Genomic DNA, 24253 nt, shown 5'->3' on the forward strand with positions numbered 1-24253 from the left:
CAAAAGGACGAAGCATGTCTGTCTGGCTTTTAACTAGCTCCCATTGCTCCGCATGTAACCTCAGGTCCTTCACAGCTGTACCCAGTGTAAGGAAATACTGATCGAGTACCGTAAACTGCTCATACAGACGCTCAAGCATGTAGAAGGTTGAGTTCCAACGTGTTGCCACCTCCTGGATGAATGCTTTCACTGGCAGTCGACGTTCATGTAGCAGGCCCCTCAGATGCTTCCGGGCCGTAAAAGAATGGCTGAAATGTGTGCACATTCTTCGGCAGGTGGTCAGTAACTCGCACGCTGGACTTTCTTCACTCAAGAATTTTTTAACAACCAGGTTTATACAGTGCGCCAAACACGGCACTCTGAAATAGTTACCCTTATCCATGTCCTTAACTACATTGGCGCCATTATCCGTGGAAACATAACCAATCATGCGTTTTTTGGGGGACAGCCATTGAAAGACCTTTGTGTTAAACTCCTGCAAAATGTTTTCTGCTGTATGACTTGACTCCATGCCAAACATGGCTAGTGTTGCATGTTTCCGAGCAGCTTTAAAAACGTTGTCCGTGTCAACACCTGCCCTTAGCTTTGCTGTAACTCCTGAAAAAGAGACCCAGTGGCCAGTGATGCACATGTAATCAGTGCCTGCGCCACTGGTCCACATGTCTGTTGTCAGATGTATAGTGTGAACAGCTCTCTTCTTCAAAGCTGCCCCAATCGCCTCCAGCACATCTGCATGTAGTGCTGGAACCGCAACTCTGGCAAAATAGAACCGGCTAGGAACCTTCCATTTAGGGCAGAGCGTTGCCACTAATTCAAGAAAACCAACCCCTTCCACAAAAGAAAAAGGGAGAAGGTCCAGCGCTAGCATTTTAGCCAGCTTAGTGTTACACAGACGCACCATTGGGTGGTTGCGTTCAAATGGCGCATCTGAAAACAACATGCTTCTAATGGTGGGCTGGACCATTTTTTTACGGGAAGATGATGACTTCTTCGACCCAGTTACGCTCGGTGATGATGAAATTTTTCGCATTGGTGTCTCACTCTCTCCCACACTCTTAGTGTGGCGCACAGGGGGTGTGCTGCTGACAGGGGTACTGGGTGTAGGTGAAGAAATGTTTGACGCTTCTTCCTCATCGTCATCATCAGATGAAACATCAACGGATACAGTTTGATGACTTCCAATTCGGGCTTCCTTGATCTCCTTTAGGTGCGCAAGCCATTGGACAGTGTGCTGTCTCTTAAGATGACCTCTCTGGCCTCCGGTACCTTAGTTGGTACCAAGCTTACCACGACTAACTGCAAGCTTACAAATGCTACAAATGGCTATGTTTTCCCTTTTTGGGCAAACACTAAAGAAGTCCCAAACTGTGGACTTCAAATGTCTGTGGGGGGCGGAGGAGGCGATACTGCTGGTCATGCTGCTAATGGCAGATGAAGTGGAGGATGTGTGTTGCCGAACTTTACTACGTTGTGCACTTGCATCACCACTAATTGAGGTGGAGGTGGATGGAGGTCCCTTCTGGTGAGAAAATATGGAAGCGGTAGGTGGTGGTGTACTAGTTAACTGCATTTGTGGTGGGCCCCTTGTCACGTCGCCATCATCACGCTCAGCAGCATTTCGGGATAGGGTAAAAATGTCTGTTTGATGCATGCCTGCTGAGGCTGGAGTGACGCCTATGAGGACTGCGTCGTCGTCAGGAGAGTCTTCATCAGCAGGAGTATACGCCACTTCTTCTTCAGCGTCATCATCACACTCCATAACTCTGAGACTTTCGGGGACCTTCCTGTTACGCTTAGCTACCTTTGTCAGATCATGGTGTGCCTCACTCTCAGACGGCAGTGGTGGTTCCCAAGTTTCATCCATATCATCAGAAGGAAGGGGGCTTGAAGAAGATGTAGACACCATCCTTGATCTTTTCCTTGCTGGGGATCTGGAAGACAATGAATCATCAGGAGGAGTGGCTTCCTCATGTGATACCTCGGCTTGAATGTCGATTTCCTGATGTGCCCCTACTTCGGTAGGAACAACTATTGTGGGCACTTGTGCCGCTCCATGCACCTGTGCTTGCACATCTGCTTGCGCTGCCTCTCCTTCCACATGTACTTGGGCTTGTACTACTTGCACAGGTGGTTGTTGTTGCGGCTGTGTTTGTTGAACACTCGTCAGATGAGTTACAACAACCTGTGTTGATTGTGGGACATTGTTGCTACTTTCTTGCGATGAGCCAACATCACTGGTCGATGGTGATTAAACAACTATACTGGCGGCCTCTAAAGCACTCAAGGGATTGGACCTAAGTTGGCATGGTGGTGGTATCACTGAGCCCAATGGAGCGGGGGTGCTGCTCCCGACAGCTTGGTCCCCAGCAGACCCCGCTGCTGCTGCAGGCGTACTTATTTTTTTCCCAAAAAATGTGGCGGTCGTCACACCAGTCTCCTTGGTAAGTGGCGCCACTTGCTTCTTCTGCTCCTTACTGGCAACGTTTTTGCTAGAGGAGCTACGGGGAACTTTTTTTGGGGCCATCTTCTTCAGAGGTCAGAACAGCAGGCCGCAGTTGCACGAGTTGCAGAGTTGTCTTGTCTGTGGCCACACATGACGTTGCGTGACGTTATGCTGCACACACACCGCTGCAGGACTTCTTCCAGACACTGGTGGTTCTCTTGTGCACCTAAAAGCAATGGAAGACAGAGGAACATCAGTTATACACCCCAAAAAGTCGAAAAACACACAAAAATCAGCACAATACCATGCCATCAATGATGTTTAAATTCAAGAAGACACCCCACAGAAAGACTAGGCGCATGCACCACTCACTACCCCTGGGCATAATGGATGGAAGCTAGGCAAAATGGGTGCAGGCCTGACAACACTGGCTGCATTCAAAATGGCCCCTTGCACCCCAAGCACATGGCCAGGGCCTGCCTGCCCTGTACCAGCACTCAAAATGGCCCCCACCCACCTGGCCAGTTCCCATCAACAGTACACCCCAAAAAAACGGAAAACACACAAAAATCACCACAATCCAATGGCATCCATGCCCTCCATGATGCTTACATTAAAGAGACCCCACAGACAGACTCAGTCCATGCACCACTCACTACCCCTGGGCAAAAGGCCTCAACATCAGCCCCAAAAATCGAAAAAACACAAAAATCAGCACAATCCCATGCCATCAATGATGTTTAAATTCAAGAAGACACCCCACAGAAAGACTAGGCCCATGCACCACTCACTACCCCTGGGCATAATGGATGGAAGCTAGGCAAAATGGGTGCAGGCCTGACAACACTGGCTGCATTCAAAATGGCCCCTTGCACCCCAAGCACATGGCCAGGGCCTGCCTGTACCAGCACAAAATGGCCCCCACCCACATGGCCAGTCCCCATCACCAGTACACCCCAAAAAAACGAAAAACACACAAAAATCACCACAATCCAATGGCATCCATTGCCCTCCATGATGCTTACATTAAAGAGACCCCACAGACAGACTCAGTCCATGCACCACTCACTACCCCTGGGCAAAAGGCCTCAACAGCAGCCCCAAAAATCGGAAACCACACAAAAATCAGCACAATCTCCCCATGTCATCAATGATGTTTACATTCAAGAAGACACCCCACAGAAAGACTAGGCCCATGCACCACTCACTACCCCTGGGCATAATGGATGGAAGCTAGGCAAAATGGGTGCAGGCCTGACAACACTGGCTGCATTCAAAATGGCCCCTTGCACCCAAAGCACATGGCTAGAGCCTGCCTGTACCAGCACTCAAAATGGCCCCCACCCACATGGCCAGTCCTCATCACCAGTACACCCCAAAAAAACGAAAAACACACAAAAATCACCACAATCCAATGGCATCCATGCCCTCCATGATGCTTACATTAAAGAGACCCCACAGACAGACTCAGTCCATGCACCAATCACTACCCCTGGGCAAAAGGCCTCAACAGCAGCCCCAAAAATCGAAAAACACACAAAAATCAGCACAATCCCATGCCATCAATGATGTTTAAATTCAAGCAGACACCCCACAGAAAGACTAGGCCCATGCACCACTCACTACCCCTGGGCATAATGGATGGAAGCTAGGCAAAATGGGTGCAGGCCTGACAACACTGGCTGCATTCAAAATGGCCCCTTGCACCCAAAGCACATGGCCAGAGCCTGCCTGTACCAGCACTCAAAATTGCCCCCACCCACATGGCCAGTCCCCATCAACAGTACACCCCAAAAAAACGAAAAACACACAAAAATCACCACAATCCAATGGCATCCATGCCCTCCATGATGCTTACATTAAAGAGACCCCAGAGACAGACTCAGCCCATGCACCACTCACTACCCCTGGGCAAAAGGCCTCAACAGCAGCCCCAAAAATCGAAAAACACACAAAAATCAGCACAATCCTATGCCATCAATGATGTTTAAATTCAAGAAGACACCCCACAGAAAGACTAGGCCCATGCACCACTCACTACCCCTGGGCATAATGGATGGAAGCTAGGCAAAATGGGTGCAGGCCTGACAACACTGGCTGCATTCAAAATGGCCCCTTGCACCCCAAGCACATGGCCAGGGCCTGCCTGTACCAGCACTCAAAATGGCCCCCACCCACATGGCCAGTCCCCATCACCAGTACACCCCAAAAAAACGAAAAACACACAAAAATCACCACAATCCAATGGCATCCATGCCCTCCATGATGCTTACATTAAAGAGACCCCACAGACAGACTCAGTCCATGCACCACTCACTACCCCTGGGCAAAAGGCCCCAACAACAGCCAAAAAATAAAAAAACACACAAAAATCAGCACAATCCCATGCCATCCATGCCCTCCATGATGTTTACATTAAAGAGACCCCACAGACAGACTCAGTCCATGCACCACTCACTACCCCTGGGCAAAAGGCCCCAACAACAGCCAAAAAATAAAAAAACACACAAAAATTAGCACAATCCCATGCCATCCATGCCCTCCATGATGTTTACATTAAAGAGACCCCACAGAAAGACTAGGCCCATGCACCACTGAGTACCCCTGGGCAAAAGGCCCCAACAACAGCCAAAAAATCGAAAAACACACAAAAATCAGCACAATCCCATACCATCCATGCCCTCAATGATGTTTAAATTCAACAAAACAGTTGTATCATGCACCCATAACTAACCCTGGTCCTACTGGATACTGTGGCTACCCGCAATATCTTTTATTTAAGGTTCTGAAAAAGTTCCAAAATTGTAGTTGCAGCAACTGTAATGCCCTAAACAAACTTACTTGTGAAAGTTGATTTCTAATCCAAAAGTGATCCAAAGAAAGTCAAAAAGGCCTCAAATCCAAATATCCAGCAGCATCCACAAAAAGTAATCTTTCCAGGTCAAGATCCAAATGAAAGTGACCAGCACATGAAGAAAGCACTGGGAGGAGCCTGCTGGACAGGTCAAGATCCAAATGAAAGTGACCAGCACATGAAGAAAGCATTGGGAGGAGCCTGTTGGACAGGAACAGGAAGTTGGAGACTGTGGGGCACTTCCTTCCTCCCCCCCCCCCAAAATGGACTCCTTGCAAAAAAAGTGCAGGCAAATGTCAACCTTAGGAGTTATTCTGATAAAAATCATCATTTTTAGAAGGTTTATGCTGCTTGCTGGTGGATTCTTGTGCAAAATTGCAAATTTTGCGAGTGCGAGATTGTTGCTGCTCGCCGCATCTACGTGTTCGCAATTGCGAACTCTCGCGATGCGTGCTGTGCAAGGTGGCAAGCCGCGATGACGTAATCGCGGTCGCCAAACTCCCGCGGGATCCCGCAGCAAGATCCAAAATGGCGCAGCACACGCAAAATATGGAAAAAAACAACTCTGCAAACGCTGAATGACGGTAAGTCAATGCCGCGCGCCGCTAAATTGCATCACCAAGCAAAAAAATCCGCTGCGTGCGAATTTGCCGATTTTCGGCAAATTCGCGAGAGTTCGTGGATTGCAAATTTGCCGAAAATCCACAAATTCCGCGAGCGGAACGGATTTTACATCCACGCTCACTTTACGCCAACCCTAGGGCCTGAGTGCTCGTCAATGGGACGCTCTCCAAGGCCTTCCCGATTAACAGAGGCACGTGCCAGGGATGCCCCCTTTCCCCGCTCCTATTTGTGCTTGCGATGGAGCCCCTGGCGACGCTCATCCGGCGGGACCCCCTCGTCCAAGGATGGGCCTGGAACAGAAGTCACGTAGACAAAATAGCCCTCTATGCTGACGACGTGCTCCTATACTTGGCGGACCCGGCGGGCTCAGGCCCCAGGTGCTTACGCATACTTGCTGACTTTGAGAGGGTCTCCGGGCTTCGGCTCAACGCGGCCAAATCCACACTGGTCCCGCTGCATCCGTCTAGGGAGTGCTTTCACTGGCAGTCGTCCATTCCCTTCAGACATCACTCGGTTAAGTACCTAGGGATATGGGTGGCCCTGCTGCCGGACCTTGAATGGGTGCTAAACATCGCGCCCCTGGTGGCCCGGACGAAGGCGGATCTCAGGAAGTGGCAATCCCTGCCCCTCAACCCCCTGGGGAGAATCGCCATTTTCAAAATGATGGTCCTCCCCCCGCTTCCTCTACATCCTACAAAACAACTCTATCCCCCTCCCCCGCACTTGGTTCCGTGAACTCGACGGGACCCTGTCCTGTTTCCTCTGGAATGGCGGACGGCCGCGGATGTCCCTGGCGCACAGCCGCATCACCCCCTTTGATGGGGGACTAGGGGTGACCCACCTCTACCTCTACTACCTGGCCACCAAATTGATAGTCATCCACGGCTGGTATGCGGGCGGCTGGTCCGACCCAGCATACCGCGTGGAGCTGGAAACGACGGACTTCCTGCAGATCCAGGCGTTCCTGTACGGATGCCCAGTGCCACAGACTATAGCGCCGATCACTAGAACGGTCCTCATGGCCTGGCGAACTGCCCTGCGCCACGTAGGGTGGGACTGCAAACTCACTCGTCAGACACCGCTTTGGCACGGCACCTGGCTTCGGGAGGTTTCGACCCTGAACGGATTCCACCATTGGGATGTAATTGGTGTTTCGGTCCTGGGAGACATCTGGGTGGGAGACCATATCCGTGCCTTTGCAGACCTACAGCAGCGCCATGCCCTTTCCCACGCCCAACACTTCCGTTATTTGCAGCTGCGACATGCCATCCACACACACCTCTCCTCACCGACTTCCCTTCCAGAGTTTAGCCCGCTAGAGGCCCAGGTGATGATGGGTAACCTGGGCAAGGGAGGAGTGTCTTGTAGTTACCGCTCCCTAGTGAATAATGGACCAGCGTCCCTAGCCAAGGTCCGTGCCCGGTGGGGGGCGTGGGTGGGTCCCCTGGAGGAGGCAGACTGGAGGGATGCCCTAATGGCCCATAGAACCATGACCACGTTCTCCAGGCTACGCCTGGTGCAGACATACTATCTGCACATGGTCTACCTTACCCCTGAGCGACTCTTCCGTGCCCGCTTGCGACCCTCCCCAGACTGCCCGAAATGAGGCTCATCCCTTGCTGATTTCTACCATATGGTGGGGCTCTGCCCGGTGTTGGAGAAGTTCTGGAGAGGGGTGGAGAGAGAGCTCACACAAGCCCTGGGATGGGAGGTTCCCCACGAGTCACTTCGGATGCTGTTGGGGATATTTGACGGCTTAGATGGTACCAGAATGGATAAGCGCCTATTGGGGACGGTGATGGCTGTGGCCAAACGCGACATAGCAATGTATTGGTCGCGTGCTGCTGCGCCCAGTATGAAGGGATGGAGGAGGGGGTGGACTGGTGTGGTGCCCAGGAGGAGGCCATGTTTGAATCCCCAGGCTCCCCAGAATTGTTCCATAAAATATGGGGGAAATGGTTCAACATGATCGCGCCATAATCCTTGTTGTGTCAAATGTCTCATGCTACACTGTCAATGCAATGCATTTTGAGATGCTGGACTGGAATGGACTTACCCTGCATATATTCTCTACTTTTCATGATTCACATCCGATTTATATGTTGATTAATGAGCTGCAGCCGATGAATTCTTCACTGTTTTATATACTCAAAAAAGTAGATTATCAAAAAAAAAAAGTAATTTTAAAAAATCAGATTCTCAAAATACCGTATGGTTTTAACTAAGATCTGTGAGCTTTGTGTAACAAAGGGCATAATTGTGGTTAATTGAGAACATGTGGCCAAAGGTGTTCGGCCACCACCAATTAAGATTTAAATAAAAAATAAAATGTCAGGAGCTTAGTTTACAAATTCTTTGCCTAACCTCTAGGTCCTGAGACATCTCCCACTTTACCGTGGGAGTTCCATCTCTTACCACCATTTATTTGTCTTTATTCTTTGAGATTTTGGGATTCTCGCTAAATCCTATAGGGTAAGTTCATGGTCTGCAGCACTTGTGCCACAGTGCACGAACCCCTATGCATATTCTGAGTGAATGCACCATAATCCTGAATTTCCGCATTCTTTTTACTACAAAGCACAACCCATTCGCCACCACCACATTGAACACCACTGGACTACATCTCCAATTATCTGTGTTATGTACCTCAGATTGCTACCTTGGATTTGCATTAAAAAATTGACTTGCCACTTATTCCAGCTTTTTAGTTAATTTTTAATTTCTAAATCTCCCCAGAGCATAATTTGGTATATGGCATTTCCACATCATGCAAATACATGCGGCAGGATCACGGAAGTGGGGGTGGGCGGCTGAGGTTTGCTCCTCTGCGTTACAAGATGGGCGGTTGAGATGAAACAGTAGAAGTGATTTAGTACCACCTGCCCTTTCAACCATATGGATACAGGTACCTCAACTACTGCCAGGATCCTTAACTATTTAAATTCCAGCATACTAACTGATCATCATCAGGCGTTCTACTGTTTGGCAAGTCTTCTCCTACAAAATATTAGGCTGTTCCTGAAATCCCGCTGTTATAATGCACGCTTTGGTGAGGCCATTACAAGGACATTTCCTATTACACTTTAAGAGATCATACAAGGAAGTCTGTGCCACGACTGGCCACGTGCACAGCACCCTCTTCTGAGCACCTCTTCTGTGACCAAGATCTCATTTGTGGAACTGTCCTCTACGTCATGTGTGGATTTTCCCTCTGCCCAGGCTTCCTCTGTGGCTTCCACTGTCCAGACAGGTACGCTGACCTTCATCTGCATGTCATGCAGCATCCTTTCGATCTGCTCAATCTGCATTGCAATGTCTGAGGAGTACTGGGGATCCACCATATCGCTCGCTCTGCCACTGGAAGATTTGGTACTCCGGGGTCTCCAAGCCATTTCGTAAGTCTTCCCCACCACACCGGTGTTGATGAGGCACCTCCTTCGAAGCTGCAGGGGGAAAAGCTGGTTGAGTTGCTGGGTTTTGCAGAGGTCCTGCTGGTACTGCTCCAGCGTTGAGAGAAAAAGAACAAACATGCGCTCCAGCTGCCCCCGCTCCTCCGTGCTCACATCCTGGTCCGTGAGCAGTGACATGAGCGTTTTCTGTAAGCCTTCAGACAAAAAGAATTGAATACTCGTCAATTTCAGCATCAATTGGTAACAAATTACACAAATAACTATCTGCTTTTATGCAGGCGCAAGCGGCACATTTCGTATCAGATCTGCTCATTCGGAGGGAACAAGTAATTTACTCAGGATACATGAGATGTCCTATTCAATCACTCATCCCCCACTACCATAACTTTGATTCACCTTCTCGCAACCCACTGGAAAAAAATGTACTTACCTAAGAATGCAGATTCCCTTACTCATTGCAATATCGGACCTATCAGGGCAACAGGTACCCGAGGGCAAATAACCTTGAGCTATGTCGCTAGAATCAAGAAAGCCAGGAGTGGAGATCAGTCATTAACTCACCTTGCACTCAAGCTCTGGAATGCTCTGCCCGCTAGCCTCCAAATGGAGGACCATTTCATGATTTTCAGGACAAAGCTAGAGACTTATCTTTGCAATGCTCATGATCTCACTCCAGCCTCTTCGATAGTGCAGGGAAGCCCGATTTTCAGGTAGCCAAGCACTTTATAAAACTGGTGAATAGAATGTTCAACACACAGATAATGAGAAAAGTGACTGCTACTGGCATAGTTCACACATACCGCCTATCAATGCTGAAACCCAATGTGGGCACAAGGCAAGCCTGTGTCTTCCCAAGCATGGACCCTCTGTCATTCGGTTCTACTAGCTGAACCACTGTTATGCATGCGAAAGAATTGGACAATACAGGTTTAAAATCAGAGTTGTATTGTTGCAGGTCCTTGGAGAGAACTTCCTGTGGTAGATCTAATGTTACTGGTAAATGTAAATGTACAGGAATTTATATAGCGCAAATCACCAAGCCGTTTCTAAGCGCTTGCTTAGGGAACCCGTCCTGGTATTCCCCTGTGAGATAACCCCGGCAGGGTATCCGCAAGGTGAAAGCCAGGCATCCCGCCGCGAGGGGCCGTTGTGGAGATTAAGCAAGCTATTGCCCAGAGTCGCAGAGTGTGAGCCTGTGAGTCGAGTAGGCACCGGAGCGAGAATTGTCGAGTCCGTGGACATTTTAGGACTCAAGACCCCGCCGAGCTGGGAATTGAACCCTGGTCCCGGGCTGACTTCTGCTTCCAGGTCTGCCTCCTCTAACCAGTGAGCCACTGGTGAAATCCATTATATCTCCAAGCCCCATCGGAGTGTAATGAGGACCCATTTGGTTGGGCACCAGATCCATATTTTTTAAAAACGTCCCATGATGCATGGTCTACCCTCCATGCCAGATCATCTTTCCAACTTCATCCCTTTTCCAAGAACGTCCAGAGAAAGAGCAGGGAGTTTAAGGGGTTCCCCCTTTTAGGGCTTGGAAGGCTAGAGGTCTTCATCTGCTTTCTCCCGCTATCTACCCTGTTCGCCAAAAACCACATCCCTCTGTGTTTCCAGTAGGTACTAAACCCCATCAAATACCTAAGAATCTTATGCCCCTCAGGGCAAGTATCCACCTTATTGTTGACCATTAATTCACCCATAATCAGAGCATCATATGAATGTGCAGCTGTGGCGATTTTCACTTAATTATATATTTGCTGAATTTGCCACATAATCCATCATCTGCCGCATATTCTTCAGACTTAAAAAAATATATTATTTCTATCTCAAACAGTTCAAATGCTTCTAAAAATGGAGCAGCACATGTTGCAGTGTGGTGGAAGTCCCTTTGCAAAGCTGGTCCGGTCACCTTTCTGTTGCTCATTGCTATATTAGGGTGGTAAAGTGGTACTAATGAGATGCAATGGCTGCTCAGAGGGTTACAAAGTTTAAAAATGAGGAAATAACTAATACTATTACAAAATGTGCTGCATTAAATTGCATGATTTTGTTTTTCCTTGCTGCCTTTTTTCCTCAATCCTGCCACATAATTTGGCCTCCTGCCGCATAATTCCAGTGGCCCTGCTGTGGAAAAGTAAATTTTGCCATGTTATATGTGCCTACGTGTTCCCCTTTGTTATGTCATATGTGCATGATCGATATGCATGTATCCCCTTCTGATCAATTAAAGACGCAATTACAGTTGTGTCCATCTCTAGTATGTCAGTTTCCAGTCCTCGTGAATACAACGAATATCAGGCCTATGTAAAGCTACGTTGCCACGTTTTACAGTGTGCACGTTAATTCATTGAATTATCCCCGTTTCTAGGCCTCAAAAGGGCCCGGACTCAGATTTAGCTCCTGTTTCCTGAACCCTCTCCGAGGAGCGATACAGCCCCCACCTGTATCCCTGACCCTTAGCTTACTTTCATGCCTCGCAGTGCCCGGCTCGGCCTGGCTCTGCCTCCCAGTCTGCCAAGAGTATGTTATGTTTCTAGTTATCAGTCTAGCCCTCCTTCTCTGCATTCCTAAGCTACTGAATCGCATCAATAGTTTCCGTCATGGTCTAGCCTTTATGTCTCCATGTAAGGGAAATACTGTATTAATATTCATAGAATATTCCTCGCACACGCACTACACGTAGAATAATGCATGCACCAGTCTTAATGTCTATTAGCCTTTACTCTGATAACTTTTGGATTCTATCAACATGTACTCTAAACACTAGATACTAGATATGCCTGGGTACATGTCGCTCTGACACTCCAGACTTTAGTCTCCTCTTCTAGCGCAGAAGTCATAGCCCCCCAGTTCTCCCTAGTACCACGTCATTGTCAGTTTGCGCGCACCACTAGGTTAGAGGTCCCAGCTGCTCAGGTAGCCCCCTCCATGTTTCCGCCCCTTTTATGACATATTCTGTTACGTCTGCACCACATGTCTATGTATACGCCCTGTACACGCCTTCTTGTTACATCATGTTGCCCTTATCTTTCGCGACTGCTACAAACCCCGCCTACTGCTACGCCTACTGTATTGAATGCAATGTATTTTGTTTAACTATAAATATTGTGCACGGATATTAAAGTTTGCTAGCCAATTCCCAGATCCTGCCCGACAGCTGTCGGGCCCTGTCATCCTATTCCCGTACAGGCTGTCCTGTTCCTGTCCTTTATGCTTGATTAAAGCCTGTCAACTCCAACTACCTCGAATCTTGACTCTTATTTATTGAGCTACCTGTTTATTGATTATAGTCAAAAATAGATCCGGTAATAATTTATTTATTTACCACATAATGGCGCCCGAATAGGGACTTGCCCTTTCCCCACGCGCCGGAGAAGCCACGCAGGCCCCCTGATCCTCTGCAGCCGTGACGGAACCATACCGTGCACATGCAGATATTTCTGCTTCAAGTATCCCTCAGGCCCACGCCACACAAACGTGTAACGTTAGTCGAGTTACATGAACGTGCGTTACAGCGTACGCCCAAATATCAGTCCGTTGCAGATATCAGACGAGCTCTCACCGAATGCCGTTATGATCCAGTCCCAGGCGATGATAATATGGTTATATATTCATTGCGTGTAAGACGGGTGACCGAGTATTTGGACACCCTACCGAATATGAAAGAAGATCTAGACAGAATATATTGTTTCATCCGTACAGGAGACGACCCAGAGAGTATTGGCAAAATTATGTCTCTAAGGAAAGCTGAGACCCAGCTCATGCTATTAAAGTTTCTAGTTAATTGTTTAATAAGGGAACAAGACTATCCGACTAAAGATCCGATCGAAATGAGAATTCTGACAAAGTGGAGTGATCATATAGCCGAGGGAAGACACAAGACACTCAGTAGTATAGAGAGTATGTACAAGAAAATTCGTAAGGAAATAATAAGGTTACACGAGCAACGTAAAGCAGCACAAGTGTCCGAGAAAGAAGACGACTCTCCTACTGAAGAGGTAGAAGACGAGAATACCGCCAGAATAGCGTATGTAGGTAAATCTAGACTTCCAGACCGATATTCACGCCTAGAACACAAGAAAGTTTTTCATCTTCCAGCACCAGAACAAGAGAATCTTGAACAAGTATTTCAAGCTACCGATCACATTCTGAAATCACGTATCGGTTATAGTGAACTTAGTACCATGCATGAACAAGAACTAGCCCGATCAGCAGTCCGGTGGGCTACTGATTCTACCACTTTTCCAGATGAAATAGTGGCACAAATGTTTCTGAAACTGCCCCCAGCCGAGCAGCGACTGGTGGGTATGTATATGATCCAGCACCTCATTACACTGTATGAGGGTCAGCATTCTGATCCAGGTCCGTTACATGATATTCTGAACGAGTTGCTCCAGTATAGATGGAAAGGTTTAGGTACCGATTTAATTAGTATCATTCTAGAACAACGCCAAAAATATAGAACGTTTCTGTATCCGCATTTTGTTCATGTCTCACCTCCAGAAAGTAAACCCTTTTACATAGATAGACAGCATCCGTTACGAGAAGTACACCCAGTTAGGACAGCGGGTGGTGAAATGCAACGAGTATTTGTTTACACCCCTATCACAAAGATGGAACTCTTAGAGATGAAGAAATTAATTCCCTGTCACGACAAAGACCCAGCAGGGTTCCATCGAGAATTAAAAGACATGCTCCGTATGGGAGAATACACGTATCCAGATATTATTAAAATGCTAAATGTCCTGTTGCCCGCAGGGGTATATGAAAAACTCAAGGAAAAAGAATGGGAGGTGGGAGAGAAAAAGATCGATTGGACAGCTCTAGAAGCTGAAGATAAAATACGAGTACCAGGTACCGGTCTTGGGGACAAATGTAAAGAATTGCCCGAGTTATTGATACAAGTTTTGCCAAGGTTACTAGCCACGAAAAAGGAAGATTGGGATGCAATCTCAGCATGCAAACAGAAACAGGATGAAGATACTAGTGATTTTTATTCTAGATTCGAGAAATGTTTTATTATTAACAGTGGTTTGAAGACAAGTAGCGAGTCGTACCCTCATCTTTTTGTTACTAAATTAGTCGAGAATTCAAGTCCACAAGTTAAAAATCGAGTATTGAAAGTCGAAAGTAGTTGGCAAGCTAGTACCCCGTCACAAATGTTACAGATGCTCCAGTATCACCAGAACAGAATCAGGGAAGAGCAAGAACACGAAAGGAGACGTATGAAAGACACGAAAATGAAAGTACTAGTTGCACAATCTGTTCCACAAGACAGTCAGAAGAGGGGTCCGAATCAAGTCAGTCATCCTGCAGCTCCCGTTAAAGGGACTTGCAATTATTGTAAACAGCCAGGTCATTTTATAAACGAGTGTGCAGTTCTGAAACACAACATAGCTACTGGTAAGACTAAAGAAAGACCACGTCCGCCTAGACAAGAACAAGTTTCACAGACTTCTCAGTCACCGCAGAATGCACAACAGACAGTTCCAGCACCGCAGCCTATCGCTGCAACACAGCATGTTACACAGCAGATGTACCAGTATGCCCAGACAGAGTATCCAGAGTATCAACAGTATTCATGAAACAGCCTAGAGAGGGAGGTAGGCTTGCCTCTCATCGAGATACCTGTAGATCAAGAGGGTCCCTATGTACACAGTCAAGTATTAGGGAAAGACAGAAAGTTTCTGATTGATACAGGGGCAAGTAGGACTACTATCAGTCATGACGAGGTTCCAGGGGCTCCGCTCTCAGGCTCTAAAAATGTTTCCCTTGGATTTTCAGGAAAGCCTATTGTTAATGAGATTTCAAAACCAGTTTCCCTAGAAGTAGGTCCATTGTCCCGAACTACTGATTTGTTACTTACGAAGTCATGTCCAGAAAATTTGTTAGGCATTAAAACATTGAAAGAATTAGGTGCAGTAATTTGCTGCTCCCCAGAAGGAATACGATTGTTTTTGCGTGACTTTAAAGGTCACTATGTATTACGTGATTTTGATTCAAGGTTACTAAATGTTCCACAGCATTTATGGGCGCAAGGTCCAACTGATGTAGGTTTTATGCAAATCACACCCCATCGTGTGACCCTCAAGCAAGGTATAGTCTTGCCACGAATCAGACAGTACAGATTGCCACCTGAGGCTGTAGCAGCCTTATCCAAAATTATTGACGAGCTTATTGCTCAAGGAGTGGTTGTAGAAACTGACTCCAATGTATGTAATTCTCCTATCATTCCAGTCATGAAACGTACTGATCCAAATGCACCTCCAGTATATCGATTAGTGATTGACCTTCGAGAACTTAATAAATGTATCATACCCCAGTATCCAGTAGTCCCAGATATTTCATCCCTATTGACAGCCATTGACTCTGAAGCTACATTTTTCACTGTTATAGACCTCAAGAATGCATTTTTCAGTGTCCCGATTCATCCAGACAGCCAGTACCTTTTTGGTTTTTGTTTAAATGGAAGGAGCTATAAATTCACACGAGCTCCTCAAGGTTTCACAGAAAGTCCTAGTATTTACAGTCAGCACTTAAAAGACAACTAGACAACATTCACATGCCAACTGACACTGCCCTGCTCCAGTATGTCGATGATCTACTGATCACAGCCCGTTCTGAACGTGACTGCGAACAAGCGTCACTTACAGTTCTGTATTTCCTGGCCGAGATGGGGCACAAGGTGTCCCCTTCGAAGCTACAATTCTGTGTCCAGCAAGTGATCTACTTAGGCCACTTACTGTCCAAGTGGGGTAGGCAGTTGACACCAGACCGTATCCAGTTAATAGCGAGTCTTCCACAGCCCAAGACACAGAAGGAGGTACGTGCTTTTATTGGCCTCACTTCTTACTGCAGACAATGGATTCCTCAGTATGCATTTCTAGCAAAGCCACTGATACAGTTAACGACACAGGAGGCAGCCGTATCGACTGTTCTCCCTTGGACACCTGAACATACACTTAGTTTTAATGAATTAAAGAAAGCCTTATGCCAAGCACCTGTTCTAGCTACACCGAACTACAGTAAGCCTTTTACACTTTTTGTCACAGAACGTGATGGTACTGCATTATCTGTTCTCACACAAGATCAAGCAGGACAGTACAAGCCCTGTGCTTATTTTTCGAGCACATTAGATCCAGTAGCCCAGGCTCTGCCTGCGTGCCTCAAGTCAGTTGCAGCCACAGCTCTAGCTATCAGACAAAGTGATTCCATAGTGTTAGGACACTCCCTGACAGTACAAGTTCCACACTCCGTGGAAGTTCTTTTAAACCGAACACAGACTCAGCACTTGACCATTGCACGTTTAACAGGTTATGAACTGACACTGTTCCAGCCACACATAGAAATCAGACGCTGCAACGTTCTAAATCCTGCTACACTGTTACCGTCAGTTACTTCAAATCCTGCCACACATGACTGTGTGGAAGTTATTAACACCATGACTAAGCCAAGACAAGACCTGACAGACATCGCATTACCTAATCCCGACCTGACACTTTATGTGGACGGTTCATGTATGAGAACTAGTACAGGAGAACTAGTAGCCGCGTATGCAGTGACTACTGACACCGAAGTTATTGAAACACACCGTATTGACACCCTGTCTGCTCAAGCAGCAGAGCTAGTTGCTCTGACCCAAGCCTGCATACGTGCTAAGAACCTGAAAGTAAACATATATACAGATTCACGTTACGCATTCGGAGTTGTACACGACTTCGGAGTACTCTGGCAGGAGAGAGGTTTCATGACTTCTCATGGAACCAAGATTCAGCATGGTCTCCTCATTCAAGCTCTGTTAGATGCAATACATTTACCGACAGCTATCGCTATCATGAAGTGCAAAGCACATACGAAAGTTACTGACATCATTTCCCAAGGTAACGATCTAGCAGATCGAACAGCCAAACTTACAGCTCAGACACCAGACATTCCGGTTAACAAGACCCAGACATCCATTCCAGAACAGACTACTTGTATGACAGTTAAGGACCCTACACAAGATGTCATAGACATACAGTTACATGCTACTCCCGAAGAAATCAAGAAATGGTCCGAACAAGGAGGGGTCCAGACAGATCAGGGATGGGTGACGAAGGGAAAAGCCACATGGTTGCTCCCCGACTCCATGGTTCAAGTCATTATCAATACCGCACATAGTCCAGCACATCTAGGAGAAAAAGCTATGTTAGACAGTATACAGAACCTTTGGTTCAACAAGCACTTGCGAGCTGCAGCCAAGCAGAAAGTCCGTACCTGTATGATATGTTGCCAATTCAATCCAGGTAAAAGTGTCCCGGTGGAACAAGGTGGATTCCAACCCCCTGACCACCCTTTTGAAGTCCTCCAGATGGATTATATTCAGATGGAGCGATGTCGAGGTTTCAAGTATGTTCTCGTAGTTGTATGCGCTTTGTCCAGGTGGACAGAAGCATATCCAGTTCCAGATTACACAGCAGCGACCACTGCCAAGCAGCTGGTTCGTGAATTCTTTCCTCGTTATGGACTCCCTAGGGTCGTGTATTCTGATAACGGCCAGCCATTCTCATCCGAGTTAATGAAACATGTTTCCCTTTTGTTAGGGTACCAGTGGAAGTTCCATTGTGTGCGCCATCCTGAAGCAGCCGGTCTCGTAGAGAGACATAATCAGACCCTGAAAATCCGTATTGCCAAGACATGTAAAGAGAAAGGTGTAGACTGGCTAGTTGCCCTGCCAGTTGCTTTATTCTTCATGAGGATGGTTGCACATTCCAGATCAGGTCTGTCCCCTTATGAGGTCGTATTCGGCCGCCCCCCAAATATGTGGGGTACACCTAGACCCCGCAGTATTACAGATGTTTCCAGTAATATGTTGACAGATTACCTAGCTTCCTTGATGTCTGCCCTACACTCTTGTCGTTCCCAGGTTGCCGCTGCATTTCCAGACAATACCGAAGTGAAACCGCATGAGGTCATTCCAGGCGACCTCGTCCTTGTAAGGAACTTTGATCGTTCAAGTCCGCTGGAGCCTTGTTGGAAAGAGCCGCGACTTGTCCTCCTGACCACCCGCACGGCCGTGAAGTTGGAAGGCCGCAAGGGGTGGGTCCATCTGTCCCATGTGAAGAAGTTCCATGGAGTTCGAGAACAAACATTTTCTAAGGACTGTTCCATTTCTAAAGACTGCCTGAAACCAGACTTTGATCTGAATCCTGAACTGAAAGTTCCTCTGTTAGAGAAAACTCCGCAACAGGAGTATAAGTTAAAGCTCCGGTCTAGTAAAATAAGTCAGCCAGTTTAATTGTCTAAGTCCCTCTCGGGTGAAACGGTTAGACAGGTATCTGACGTGTATGAGATAGACCCCCATAGTGAGAGAGTTAGTCAAAACTCTATAAGATGTATCGTTTTTCTAAGTTTCTTATTGTTTCTAAGTTTGATGGTTACCTGCACAAGTTATGCATTACATTTATGTTTTCCAATTTCTCATGTAAATAAGTTTTCTAATGCTACAGTAGAGCACACATTTAGTGATCTGCCTCCTCACGAGTTATCCTATCGTCTTGCTATGAGAAATAATACATTTATAAGAATGTTACACTATTCACACCAGACCAGCAATGCCACTAATTGTTGGGTGTGTGGTCGACTCCCCCCTTACCAGACACCGAAGGGAGTTCTGCCACTCTTTCCTTATCCGTTTTCACATAATGGTTCGTGTGGAGCATGGTCCACGTTAACGTCATCTTCAAATGATATGTCCCTTCTGAATAGAACATGTTTTCCAGACAAGCAAGGTCTCTCCCATAGAACAGGGTTAGATCTAGAAAATGAAGTTTATAATTTAGGTAATTATTGTTCGAATGTTATGGTCCTGAATGTTCAGTCTGATACTACTCCAGACTTACCTGCTATTTCAGTACTACCAGTCAAAGGCGAATTATGTGTCAGAAATAATGGTTCCGCACATATAGGACATAGTGATTGTACTACTACTCTCGAGTATAGTGACAGTGGGAAATCTATTTTCAAAGCTTCACGTCATTCTTATTTTGTTTGTGGTCAGACCGCATATGTTCGTCTGCCCCTCGATTGGGATGGAACATGTTACATTGCCTTCCTACTGCCACCAGTTTTTCTAGCCCCATCTGATTATCACAGAAACACACATCTAGTACACGTCAGACATAGAAGGGAGATCGAGTCCCCAATTGTCGATCAAACTGAAACTACTCTAGAACAGTATACAGATTTCAATAAAGGTTTCTTTTTCTTTATAGGACCTATCCAGAATAGTAAGTTAATCCGTAGGTTAACCAGAACCCTTGAAGCAGTAGTGAATGAGACTACTTCCGCTCTAGGTAACTTAACTGAAGAGCAATCTGCTATGAGATTTGTCGTGCTCCAAAATCGTCTCGTTCTTGACGTCATACTGGCCGATAGAGGAGGAGCATGTAGAGTCATCGGATCTAGTTGTTGCATTTTCATTCCTAATAACGCGCCGTCTGTTTATTCAGCTATAACCAGACTTCATAAAATTGCCCATCAGTTACACCAGAATCCAGGCACCTGGACATGGTCCGGTTGGCTCTGGAGTATTATATCTGCCTGGGGATGGAAAGTATTGTCATTCCTAGGTATTGCAGTAATGATCATATTCAGTTGCTGCCTCTGTATACAATGTGGCCCTGCGATTTGCGGCATGTGCGCTACCTCTTGTATTCCTAGTCCTAAGTCCCGTTCCAAGACAGTTCGAGACGAGCAAATGATGCTATATGAAATGATAGATGGTATCATGAATATAGATGTTTCCTGATGGAAACGTAGGGCACAAGGAGGGAATGTGGAAAAGTAAATTTTGCCATGTTATATGTGCCTACGTGTTCCCCTTTGTTATGTCATATGTGCATGATCGATATGCATGTATCCCCTTCTGATCAATTAAAGACGCAATTACAGTTGTGTCCATCTCTAGTATGTCAGTTTCCAGTCCTCGTGAATACAACGAATATCAGGCCTATGTAAAGCTACGTTGCCACGTTTTACAGTGTGCACGTTAATTCATTGAATTATCCCCGTTTCTAGGCCTCAAAAGGGCCCGGACTCAGATTTAGCTCCTGTTTCCTGAACCCTCTCCGAGGAGCGATACAGCCCCCACCTGTATCCCTGACCCTTAGCTTACTTTCATGCCTTGCAGTGCCCGGCTCGGCCTGGCTCTGCCTCCCAGTCTGCCAAGAGTATGTTATGTTTCTAGTTATCAGTCCAGCCCTCCTTCTCTGCATTCCTAAGCTACTGAATCGCATCAATAGTTTCCGTCATGGTCTAGCCTTTATGTCTCCATGTAAGGGAAATACTGTATTAATATTCATAGAATATTCCTCGCACACGCACTACACGTAGAATAATGCATGCACCAGTCTTAATGTCTATTAGCCTTTACTCTGATAACTTTTGGATTCTATCAACATGTACTCTAAACACTAGATACTAGATATGCCTGGGTACATGTCGCTCTGACACTCCAGACTTTAGTCTCCTCTTCTAGCGCAGAAGTCATAGCCCCCCAGTTCTCCCTAGTACCACGTCATTGTCAGTTTGCGCGCACCACTAGGTTAGAGGTCCCAGCTGCTCAGGTAGCCCCCTCCATGTTTCCGCCCCTTTTATGACATATTCTGTTACGCCTGCACCACATATCTATGTATACGCCCTGTACACGCCTTCTTGTTACATCATGTTGCCCTTATCTTTCGCGACTGCTACAAACCCCGCCTACTGCTACGCCTACTGTATTGAATGCAATGTATTTTGTTTAACTATAAATATTGTGCACGGATATTAAAGTTTGCTAGCCAATTCCCAGATCCTGCCCGACAGCTGTCGGGCCCTGTCATCCTATTCCCGTACAGGCTGTCCTGTTCCTGTCCTTTATGCTTGATTAAAGCCTGTCAACTCCAACTACCTCGAATCTTGACTCTTATTTATTGAGCTACCTGTTTATTGATTATAGTAAAAAATAGATCCGGTAATAATTTATTTATTTACCACACTGCCCTTAATCACCCTGATGGCTGGGAAGCAGTCCTTTAAGTAGGTTTCATAATTGGTCATTGATAAGCGGTGTCTTCTAAGATCCTGGGCCTCTTGCTTCTGGATCAAGCCCATTAACTCACAGTTCACTTGATGGGCTCTTGTGGGGGAGCACCTCAACATGTTCCAGCTGGTACTATAACTGTGGCTGAAATAGCTGGACCTCAGAGAGTAGCTCCCCTGTCACCAAAAATGGCACTTTACAGACAGCGTTTAATAATCGGCATAGCCTCTATACTTAGACCCGCAGCGCTTCTAAATTTCAGCACGGACACGAGGAGCTATTCAAATGCTACAATACAGTATGATACAACTTGTTTGTGTAGACCAAAGAAGATCTTGTTTTGGCTGAAGGTGAATGATGGTGTACTGTGAGTCACATGTGTGGCACCTCTTGTGTCCCTTAGGAAGAAACAAACATCCTAGCTCTTCCTCAGTTCCTATGTCTGTTTTTTCCACAATCCCAGAGCAGAATCTGCATGCTCAGTAATTATGGACTTCACCTCTTTAGTGCTATGTATCTTTTTGGAGCCTTCATATGGTTGCAGGCAAACCATGGCTGTGAAAATAAATCTGGGTGAATTTAACAACCCAAAAGAGGTCTGCATAAACAGTGTCTACAACAGTGAGGTAGTGAGTCCTCCACTGCTATATCAAACGATAAAGAGTTTAGAATAGTTGATGGGTAGATAAATGTAACCATGGTGAAACTAAGTGTAAGCAATATGAAAGATTTGCTATGCAGCTTATGTATGCACAAGGATTGCATGTGTTTCTGTATTTGTCTTGGTCATCTTGTCTTGTGCCAAGTCTTTTGCTACAAAGGACAAAGTTATCATCCCATGTGTGCTGATTCTGGAAACCTGTTTCCTGACAGTATCACTTTATTTAGTGTTTGATTACCAGGGATGTTTTAGTAACAGGTTTTTTCGTGTTCAGCTTTTGACTTGCTTATGATTTGTCACTGAAGACTCAGCTCCTTAATTGTTGAAGGATTTTTTTTAATTCTCTCCAGGGCGAGGTTCCAGGAAATTTGGTGTATATAGGTCATCTTCTGGGTGAGGTTACTGTTCTGATAGCAACCCAGGAGATATTGTTAGTAGAGAATACTATTTTAGAAGATTGGACTTAGCTGAGGTAACTATCTTGTTTGTAGTAAGGGCTGGCATTGATCTCACAGGTGAACATTTTGAATCTGAGTGAGGAACCTGTCCTGTTATTAGGAAAAGTATAAAATACAAAGAAATCTCACCATGACAGACATCAGTGGAGAGCGGTACAGAGCTATATGTAGTTAAAGGACAGTACAAACCTAAGCTTCACAAGGATGCAAAGTAGGTGAGAGTTCACCAGAAAACAGAACACAAGATCAGCAAGTTTTAGTTAAATGAGAAAACATGTTTAACAGCCTTGAAACGTTTATGATCACAGCGCACATATTCCATTCTCGTCGTAAGTTGAGACATGATGTACGAAATATGTTGCCAAAGTTAACTTTGGTCAAAAGTATACAGAGAAAGATAAGAAGTCTTGAGGACAGAGCAATAAACACTTACACACTTGGGGAAAGAAGGTTAATGTTTCATCAAAGCTCTGTTAGGATTATGATACGGGGAACCGAGAGGAGAGGAGGACACACGGTTAAGGACATAGGTGATGTGATATTTATGTGAAAGTATATTATTAACTCTTATTTTTCCTGATGGTATTGCTTTTTAAGATAATCAGGATTTTTGTGAGTATATAAAGGGCTGCCTGCGAGCAGTATTTTGAGGTCAGCTTTTCAGCTCTACGGAGGTGACTGATCTCCGGCCGTTGTGATTAAACCTACTTTTGTCTTGCATCTCTTTATTCCAGCTATCCCCAACATTATGGGTAGTAACTCAAATTGAAACATTGGTATGGACTGATAAGCTGAAATATTCAAAAAAGTTCAAGGCTTGTGTTGAGGAGAATTAACTCAGGGGTGAGTTTCTGCATATTACCAGTAACGTATCCAGTCAACCAAAGAACTGAGGCATCCCCTCTAACTCAATGCCCCTTTTTAGGAAACAGAAAAACACTCACTTATTAAGTCACAGCATAATCAACCACCATAGTTTCCATAATTTTCCTAGATTATGTTACAAATGACATTACAAGATTTTACAATTACAGTAGGGACGTTGCTCCTTTTTGTCTGCGACAGTCCTGTCACTTCCCCTTCTCCACACGCAAGTCAGCAGTGACTACAAAATCTGTCTGCTCTCAGATGTACGAGAGAGAAAATGCGGCTCCATGACTCTTCTGCAGGTCAAAGTAACCTTTTAAGACAGGTGAGTGGCCCAAGTTTTCCAAATAGGTATTCACTATCATGGCAATCTCATTCTAAACCTTCTTAACATCCTTTTGTGAATTGAGAACAGCCAATTGCTCATTTTAATTGCAGTTCGTAGAAATAGATGATGGAGTACCTATACAGTGATTGATAAAATTATCAGTAGATTGCCCCTCTTCTTCAATTTCTATTTACATAGTGAAACCAAAAGAGTTGTTTGTAATTTCTCTGTTAGAGGTGTGTGTAGAGAGGGATTTCTTCACTGCATCTTGTTCCAGGACTGAAGAAGAGTCTTTACTCTGCTTTTTTTCCCTCAATTCCCATCAATATTGTTTTTGCTCAGAATGGGCTATGTTCTCGCAGGAAACTAGAGGCTATCATCAGTTTGTATTAAGTGGGTTTTTTGCATTCCTATTTAGTCTGCGTGGGAGTCAGAGTCCTGGCTGTAATAGGGGAAATGGTTTATTTGCAAGTTCAATAAAGGCCATACCAGTCACAAAAAAAGTCTCTGGCAATTAGTTGTTCATTAGACAAGCCTGTGCAAA

The 24253-nt window shown here is 45.9% G+C and overlaps 1 protein-coding gene across 1 annotated transcript in view; it reads right to left on the reverse strand.

Annotated features, from left to right (window-relative positions):
- Positions 1-8624: 8624 nt before the first annotated feature.
- LOC144766690 (regulator of G-protein signaling 9-binding protein-like) overlaps positions 8625-24253 on the reverse strand; it is a 48701-nt gene continuing 33072 nt past the window's right edge. The window contains exon 3 of the mRNA XM_078650459.1: positions 8625-9525. Within this exon, the coding sequence (XP_078506585.1) occupies positions 9005-9525 (521 nt within the window). The 3' untranslated portion in view covers positions 8625-9004. The remainder of the gene's footprint in view (positions 9526-24253) is intronic.

The sequence above is a fragment of the Lissotriton helveticus genome, chromosome 7 (genome assembly GCF_964261635.1).
Source record: "Lissotriton helveticus chromosome 7, aLisHel1.1, whole genome shotgun sequence".
Taxonomy (NCBI): Eukaryota; Metazoa; Chordata; class Amphibia; order Caudata; family Salamandridae; genus Lissotriton; species Lissotriton helveticus.